A 9,214-nucleotide genomic window follows, 5' to 3' on the forward strand; every position below is an offset into this window, starting at 1 on the left:
CTTTGTTACAACTACAGTTCATACAGTTTTATAAACAAATTTTACCCTGAAAAGAAAGTCCACTACTAATTTACATTAAATACACAGGTATAAAACTGTCATCGTATTTGTAAATTTCAGTATATAAAATTATGCAAAGCTTTAAAAAAGCCAAAATAATTTATAAATGAACAGTTAAAGATGTGGGAAAAGTACAGGGTGTTCGGAAAGTCACTGTGCACTTATATGTATATGATTACAAAACTGCACAGTGACTTTCAGAACACCCTGTATAACTCTGGCTAGCTGTCTAAATATTACTGAAGCTTGTTTGTTGGCTTCTTCTTAATACTTTTAAAGTTCATATAGATCTTACCTGTCACCAACTGGCATAAGAAATTTGTTGTATTCAATTATTTGTGCTTACTTTATATCACTTGGTGGCTCATTACTTAAGAATTATGTGATTAACAGATCTGCTACGAGCCAGTGATGAGAAACTTTAGAATATTTGAATACATGGCTAGATGCTGCTTTAATTACAGCATTACATTTTTTATTTGGATTTCACTTTTTAAAACTAAAATCATTCTATGCTTAATCAACTAGAGAAATTATATTTACAAAACAGAATTGTTTTATTTTGAGTTTACTTACTAGTTGTAAAAATATTTGTTGTTTTTTTGTTTACTTTTGTTGATACAGATTCTTGTTCAAGCTTTAGAACAGAACAAGAGCTTAAAATCTCTTAACGTCGAGTCCAACTATCTTACACCACAGACAATCCGTAATCTAGTCAAGGCCCTTTTACCAACTCAAAGTGTCCTTGAGTTGAGGACTGCCAATCAGGTAATATTAGCTTGTTTACAGGGTAGTTTGAAAATTAGATCCTCCACGTTTCAGTATTATCTGTTTGAATGCCGTTTCACTTGTAGGACCCACTGTTTAGGTTTGTATTAAATCATTTTGGTCAGATTTACTGTCATATACTGAAGAACTTTTTTCAACGCATCTGGCATCCTTTCTTGTTGGGAATATAAACTTGCTTTATTTAATATTGTTTTTGAGAAGCTGTAACATCAGATACAGAAAATTTGTGGTATTTCAAGTTGGGAAAGTAAAGACAAAAGTCGTACTTAATGGAGAATTAACAACTTTTGGGAAAACTGAAATTAATTACACATTTAAAGGATTAATTTTGTAATTAGTACTACTGCTGAATGTCTACCAGTGGAACAGCAGTAAATGCATGGACTTACAACACTGAAATCCTTGGTTCAATTCCCTGCAGTGGACACAACAAGATGGCCTGTTGTGGCTTTGATCTAAAACACACCCTTTTGAATGCTGGAGATATTCAGATATTACACTCTACAGACTAGAAAAAGAAATATTATTGAATAAAGTTAAATTGATATTAAGCTTAATTTAGTCGCAGATAAAAACCTTTAGAAAATGAATGTAGTTGTGAAGGGACATCTCTTTTTTTGGTGTTTTCAGTTAATTTGTCTTTTCTATACTTTATTTTTTCCTCTTAGAGTCCTCAGGTTCTTGGTAACAAGATTGAAATGGAGATTTCTAAGTTAGTAGAAAAGAATGACACACTACTGAGGATTGGAATCTTCTTCGAGATAGCTGATGCTCGGATTCGAGTCGCTGCAAAACTACAAGAGAACAACGATGCCAGTAAATATATTTAATTTTCTTTGATTAGTTTAAAAACAAATGAAAGAAAGCTTCTCAGCATTGCATCTCTTATTTAGCTTTATAAAGATTACTAGCTATATACTTCAGACACAGTATTAGTACCTAATGCACACATGGTCTTAATCTTCTGTTAAGTATAATAATAAAGTAATATAAAACCTGATATTTTTATCTGTGATGCTATGTTTTTGTCTCTAACAAGTTTTATATTTTTACACAAATTATTGACAAAATATGGTATTACTGATCAATAGTACTGTTCTAAAGGGTTAATATGACTTATTTTAAGCTGCAACAGTTGAATAAATGGCAGAATTTGTAGTGAGAAAAAAATGAATAAAAATAGTTTCTTTTAAGTTTTTATAATTTTCGTTCGTTCTTAGAAATTAATGTTAATTTTCTGTCTTGTTCTCATTAGTTCGAGTGAAGAGAGTTGGAGCTGAATAAACAAACCTAGTTTGGTGGTACTTAAAACTCTGAATTGCTAACAAGCTACAGAATCTTCTTGCTATCAAAATTCAGCCATCATTGTTGATTACCTTTGCTGTATCTTTGGGTTTCTTATGTTCAGAAAAATGTGACTGGTATTAACATACTTAAATGTATGCTTTTTGTTTTAGTACAGATCCAAGGATTCATATTTGGTAATTTTCTGCCCTTTATTTTTATGTCATCAGTTTTAATTTTAACTATAATTATGATATAGACAGTAATGCTCTTAATAGTAGCAAAAGGATAATAAAACAGAGTTGTTGCTCATGTAATTTGTTTTATTAAAAATAAAAAAATATTTTTTTTGCAAGTTGAAATGCTCACTCTAAAGAAACGTATTTTTGGATTTAAACTGTACGTTAATATTTGACTTAAAAACAGTCGTTTTTAAGCATCACAAGTATCTGTGTCGTGCAATGCCTAGTATTGGTAGTACAGTTTTTGTATAAATTTGTAACACAATTTAAAAACAAATTAACCACTGTAGACTAAATGAAGATTTTGGATGTCGCATGTTTTATTACAAGTATTAAAGAAAAAGAAACTATAGTATAAATTTAACATATTATCATAAGTATACAAGCCTTAAAATAGATAAACCCTAGTGACAAAACTTTGATTTAATATCTATGCATGTGTTACTGTTTTGAACATGTGCATGTTATTGTACTTCATGTCAAGTATAGTTTGCGTATCTCTTGAGGAAGGTATATATTGAGTGTTCTCTTCACTCTTGCTGATACTGTGCTTGTATCTTATGCAATTGGTTGCACAAAATGCGCACGTTTCTTTGAGTGTTACGTATTTGAAAATGTTAGCAACACTCAGCATTTTTACGTAATTTGATAAGTTAGCTATTTAAACAGCTTGCTTTAGATTATTTAAATTTTAACACTGTTTTGAAGTGAATGTTAAGAACAGAACATGAATTTACAGTGGTTGTACCAGCTCTTTTGTTAGTTTCAAAATGCATGTGCCAAAACTTTTATGTAACCTCTCTTTCGGGCATTTTGTTCAACTACCATCTATTTGGAATGAATAGAATCTTGCCATTCTACTGATGGGAAAACTTTGATCATGTAAACGTGACTATACGTGTATCTATGACTTTTCTGGATGAAAAGTGTTAGCTGTCAAAATTAAATTACCCAGAACAAATCAGAATACAACAGGAACCTTGTACACATGCAATTTTTGATAATTTTGTTGCAATTTAATGAAAGGGGTGTTGAATATTTTGTTCATTGATTGAGAAATACATTATGGTTCTGCATAAATGCATGATGCACTTTCACGTTAATCACAAATGTTTTTCAATGCTAGAAATAGATATAGGACCTGGCTAGATTGTATTCAAAGCTGATAATAACTATTGTAACTCGCCAGAACAAAAAAGAATTTTTAATAAGAATTTAAAAGTGACTTGTATTGAGTTTGTTATATAACTTTGTAGAGGGAGTTTTTACATAATATTTTTCATTACTTAATGCTTGGATGTCTTTCTTAACATGAAATCAGACTTAAATGAAAGTAAAGATTTAGTGGTAAGATTTGATTGTATCAGTTTGTAGACCTTGATTTGTGATCAAGTCTTCATTACAGTGTATCACTGTTTGTTTTATTTTAGTCATGTAACCAATAAAAACATTTAAAGTTTAAAAGTAAAGAATAAAAAATCAAAATTTAAACACTTCAGAAACAATTAGAAATATTCTCAGTGTTATGCACTATAAAAAACATTATTTCAAATGGAGTTATTCTGCATGCTTAAGTCTGAACTTGGGTCAGTCTGCAGTAGTTAACATACCAGTCACATATCTGTAGTTGAAATGTTTTACCATTCTGTAAAATGATTCCTCAAGCTCCTACTGTGTTTTGTAGTCCAGCAATTTCTTGGCAGGTTGATAATGGACCGCTTTTTTTAGCAAAATGTAAAAACCTTGATTTTAAACCAAAAGAAGTATTTTTATTTCTTCAGAATAGTGTCTCAACTAAACTTTGGGTATTTCACATCAGAAAATAATAATAGAAAATCTAAATCATATTTTCTACGTTTCTAAGAGACAAAATTACATATTTAAGTATAGTGAGTTGATTCTAAGTTCTGTACAACTTGGTCAAGTATTTTCACTCTTTGTTTAGAAGATAAATTTTTCATGTTAATGCAACCACTGTGTATGATAGTAAGTGAAATAGGTAACAGTGGTGTCGAATGACAATGTTAAAACTATGACTTGCAGTTCAAATTATTTGTACTGGACGTGAAAAAATCTCGCTTTAAAACTTGCTTGGAAGTTTCCAATTATATGACCTTGGATATTATTCGACTATTTTAGCACTATGTAAAGAGCAACTATTAGATAGAAAAGTGGAAGCTAAGACACTATTTTACATCTTTTGGGAAGGTTTGTAAACAGTATTGTGTTATGTTAGTGTAATACTTTATTTTAATGTTTTATTTCAGTTATAATAAGTTAGTGAACTTATTTTTATAGTCACATTATTTTAGCTCTGTGATGTTAAAAAGTGTGCATTGAGCCTGGACTATATTTGTATGTTTTGTAAAACTATTCATCTGCAATTCTACATTAAGTTGCATCTAAAGTTGCACCTTTTATCATTGCATACAGTACAAACATATTTGTTATTGTTTTTCCTTTAACCACATTGTATACATCAAAGGGCTATTAAAAATTTTTCTGTGCAAGAATTTTTTGTAGCATTAAAGTATTACTATAGCCAATGATTTGGTGAAAAACACCAGTCTTCATATAATATACTTTCATAATTATCTGGACTAAATTTGTTTAAATAAAGCATTGTGTAAAGAAATTTCAAGTAATCATGTAAGACAGTTTTTATCCCACAGAATAAAATTCATGTACAAATGAATATAACCTGGAATTCGAAACCTTGCATGTGATTGAACAATAAAAAGTTGCCTTTTTCTACGATTACTTACGGATAGAAATGCCGTAAACTGCTTCAAGTTGTGAATGAAAATGTGGTGAAATGTTTGTTTATGCTAAGTTTTAATGACATAACTTGTCTTTTAATTTTCGGTTTAAATACTTGTAGCAGAATTACACTGAATCGTCTACCAGTTTCTGATCTTGATAGTGAATGGTACAAGACTTTTAAAAATGTACCTGTTTAATATTTGATTTCTAAAAGTTAAAGAAATTGTTTCAGCAGTTATTATGACCTTGGGGATTTTAATATATTTTGTGGAAGTTTTTCTTTGTGTTGTATAAACTAATGTAATTATTTAGCGTAAACATGTTTGGGATGTTGCCGTACTGTAGTATTTTCTGAACATTTTCATTTATGTTTAGTTATAGACTAAAGAAGTTTCCATGTGTTCTGTGCAGTTACTAGACTGAAATGAAATATTTCTTGGGATGCACCAAAAGATTTGTTAGATTTGATTTTTTAAAATGCTGTTTTAGCCTTTGACTCCTGTAAAATTTCATTGTATTTTTACATAACTATTGTATTGTAATTGTCAATTATTTCTATAGCTCACAGAATTAAAAAAATAAAACAAGTGAAGATTTTTTTTCAGAGTTTCAGAATGAATATTTCATATGAAGCATTTTGTACTGTATTTAAAAAAAAAAAAAATTCTGTTGCTCAAAAGTTAGTCAGCTAAAGCCAAATAAATGTATTATTCATTCTTATAAATGCATTTTGGATTTGTGAGAATAAATTTAGTAGATGCATATGCTTAGAGTGAAAGAAATGGCCTCAGTTTCATAATCTCATGATGTGTTCTTCATTCTAGTTTTATGTTAATCATTGCTTTTAAATATAGTTTAAATTTTTTCCGATTTAAAAAAAGAACTGTTACTGTAGGGTACGACATACAACAATAATTATTTGTTCTAAGTAACTTAAGATTTTATTTTAGAACATTTATGTAAGGCCTTAAATAAAGTCCGTTCCATTGTTAATATCTTTAAGTAATTTCCTTTCTGTTCTGTTAAAATGTGTGTGCTGTTTGGTTAATTTTCTCAACCTCAAGATCACAAGATCCGATACACAATTCATAATAGAAATCCACAGAAATATTGCTCATATTGAACTAGACATTCCCTGGGACTCAGCACATTAAGAAAACAAATAAACACAGCTACAAAACTATGTTCACCAGATAGAATTAATAATTAAATCAACAAAATAAAATAACACTTCATCCACATCAACAAGGTTTCTCCAAAAACCGTTGAAAAAAATTATATGCACGCACTTAGATTAACAACAAACAAACAAAATAAACCACTAGAAACAACAAATAATAAAACCTTACATTGCTGCATACCATATATTCCTGACATCAGCGAAAAAAATAAACATTTGGAAACAGCTTATAATAAAATACAAAACTCTAGTGAACGCTTAAATTTATTCAAAAACCAGGTGCAAAACTAAAGTCCATACTGTGTAAAAACTACTGACACACACACACACACACACACACACACACAACACCAACATTATAAGATACAATGCAACAACTATATTGGAGAAACAAGCACAAAAATGGACACCAGATTAAAAGAACACACACACACACACAAACTTTCGCATGCTTATAAATACTGCTTCGGCCCGGCATGACCAGGTGGTTAAAAGCATTCGATTCGTAACCTGAAGGTCGCAGGTATAAGTCCCCGTCGCACCAAACATGTTCGCACTTTCAGCCTTAAGGGCGTTATAATTTGACGGTTAATCTCACTATTCCTTTTGTAAAAGAGTAGCTCAAGAGTTGGTGGTGGGTGGTGATGATTAAGCTGCCTTCTCTCTAATCTTACACTGCTAAATTAGGGACGGCTAGCGCAGATAGCCCTCGTGTAGCTTTGCGCGAAATTCTAAAACAATAAACACTGCAAACAGATCATTCAGTTAACTGAAACAATAACAAATAGCTTTAATACTTTTTGGAAAACAGACAATGTAGAGAGAACTTTCTCTGGAGTTCTTCACTCCAGAAGCAGGCGTCCCTCAGGAGGAGTGGTTAGCCCTATTCCCTTCATCATGTATGTGAACAATATGCCATTTAAAGACCCAAGTCATGGACACTTGTCACAGTTCGCTGATGATGTAGCAATCTGGAAAAGTGCCTCAATACCAGCCACAAACATACAACCACAATCAGACAGAATATGTGAATACTGCCAAAAATATAGAATCAAAATAAACTCAACTGGTGATGTTTTCAAAGGCAACGAAACGTCAGAAATCCCAACCACAGATTTACATGAATGGTGCATTTCTCCAAACTGCTACATCTGCAAAATTTCTAGAATTCTAAACTTGCACGGACAAACCATGTAAAATATAAAAAACTAAAATTTGGCGAAGAACAAACTATGCTAGGAGTCTAACTGGTAAAATCAGTGGAGCAACATCTGAAAACATCCTCCAATATATATAAAATGTATATAAGGCCTGTAATAGACTCTGCAGCTCCAGCATGGATTAATGTAAGCAAAGAACCATTAAAAACCAAACTACAGTCATTACAAAATACACTACTTACGACAGCATATAGAGTACCTAGAACCACCTCTTCAAAGTTTATGCATAAATATTCAAACACACAAACAATAGCAGATAGACTCCTACATAGTACAATGAAATATTTTGATAAAAATTGGAGAAAATATGAATTACTGTGCGAACTCGACAGGTACTGCATATATAATGAAGATAGTCCTAAACACTTCTCCCGATTAATTTATACATTAGATCATTAAAATAAAATATAAGTATATAATAAAAACGGGCGACATATGAACTAGACTTTAGTGAAGAAACTGATGGTGCAAAATTCGTGAACGTTACCCTGAAAGGTGCCCCAGTAAATGGGGGATACTCTGGCCCTCATGTAGTAATTATTAATATACTAAGCAATTCACACTAATAAGGAAAAGGAAGAGGTCAAGTGCACCTGACCATCCTGGGTATACATATAAACCCAGACACCGAGAGAGAGAAAGAAAACATGCAGGGGTACTTTTTTTTTTTTATACAGGAAACTAATGAAAACTCCAGATGTTTAGATTTTATGCAATATCAATATCCAGTATCGAATTTCTGTATTATTGTTTCAAAAAAATGGATGTTGATGAATCATTTTAGCTTACAGAAGTAAATAATTTAATTTCAAAGGTAAACAAACAATGACTATCAAGTTTATATCAGACAACAAAGAATATGGGAAGAAGAAAATTTGCATTCATTTTCGCCCCTAACTGGTAAAGTCTATATTGACTAACCGAGAATACTAATAAGGAAATAATATAGAATCATATGTAAAAGCTTTTTCATAAATATAAAATTTTACGTTTTGAGACTAACTAAACGTGAAAGAATATAATGCTATTTAGATCAAAACAAGGAGGGAGGAATAGTTTGAATTTTCCACAATGAAGTATAAGTTTGTTATTAAGCTCAAAGATACACAATGATTTATCTGTGTACTGCCTACCACAGATATCGAAATTATATTTTGAGTGTTTATACTATTTACTTGTTGAATTCTGTGCAAAACTATTCTAGCTAGTCATTTTTAATTTAAAAGAGATAGGTTAGAAGGAAAACAGCTAGTCAACATCACCCACCCCCAACTCTATGATAACTCTTTACCAACGAAAAGTGGAGGTTGATCGTCACATGATAACACTTCTATGGCTGGAAGAATGAGGATGTTAGGTGACGGAATTCGAACCCACAATTCACATGTTGCAGACGAGCGCCCTAACTAACCAGGCCATGTTGTTCTTTCTTTTTTTTTCGCGTTATAAGCCGGTAACCTTGTCGCCGAAACACATTTAATGAAAACTTTTACCTAGAATATCACAGTATTTATGTAAATATTGTAATGTTTTTTGTAATTGAAAAATCAGATATTAATCGTTATTAAAGTATTAAATCACGTATAGTAATTAATTACTTTTGTTAAGTGATTTCGTGAATATTTGAATATTATAAGGAAAAATTAAATAGAATTGAGATAAACCATGTTGCTAAC

The 9,214-nt window shown here is 31.0% G+C and overlaps 1 protein-coding gene across 4 annotated transcripts in view; it reads left to right on the top strand.

The window, feature by feature from the left end:
* LOC143224834 (tropomodulin-like) overlaps nt 1–6,166 on the top strand; it is a 31,376-nt gene extending 25,210 nt beyond the window's left edge. For 2 of the 4 annotated variants that reach the window (XR_013013463.1, XR_013013462.1), the window contains exons 8-11: nt 685–828; nt 1,518–1,665; nt 2,105–2,330; nt 5,514–6,166. Coding sequence is in view for 2 of the 4 variants with exons in the window: in XM_076453190.1 (XP_076309305.1) it covers nt 685–828; nt 1,518–1,665; nt 2,105–2,133 (321 nt within the window). In the remaining 2 variants the exon portion in view is untranslated. Of the gene's footprint in view, nt 1–684; nt 829–1,517; nt 1,666–2,104 lie in introns of all 4 variants that reach the window. The other 2 variants (XM_076453190.1, XM_076453189.1) reach the window with 1 other exon arrangement.
* The last annotated feature ends 3,048 nt before the right edge of the window (nt 6,167–9,214 follow it).

This window comes from Tachypleus tridentatus, chromosome 9 (assembly GCF_004210375.1).
Source record: "Tachypleus tridentatus isolate NWPU-2018 chromosome 9, ASM421037v1, whole genome shotgun sequence".
NCBI classification, from domain to species: domain Eukaryota; kingdom Metazoa; phylum Arthropoda; class Merostomata; order Xiphosura; family Limulidae; genus Tachypleus; species Tachypleus tridentatus.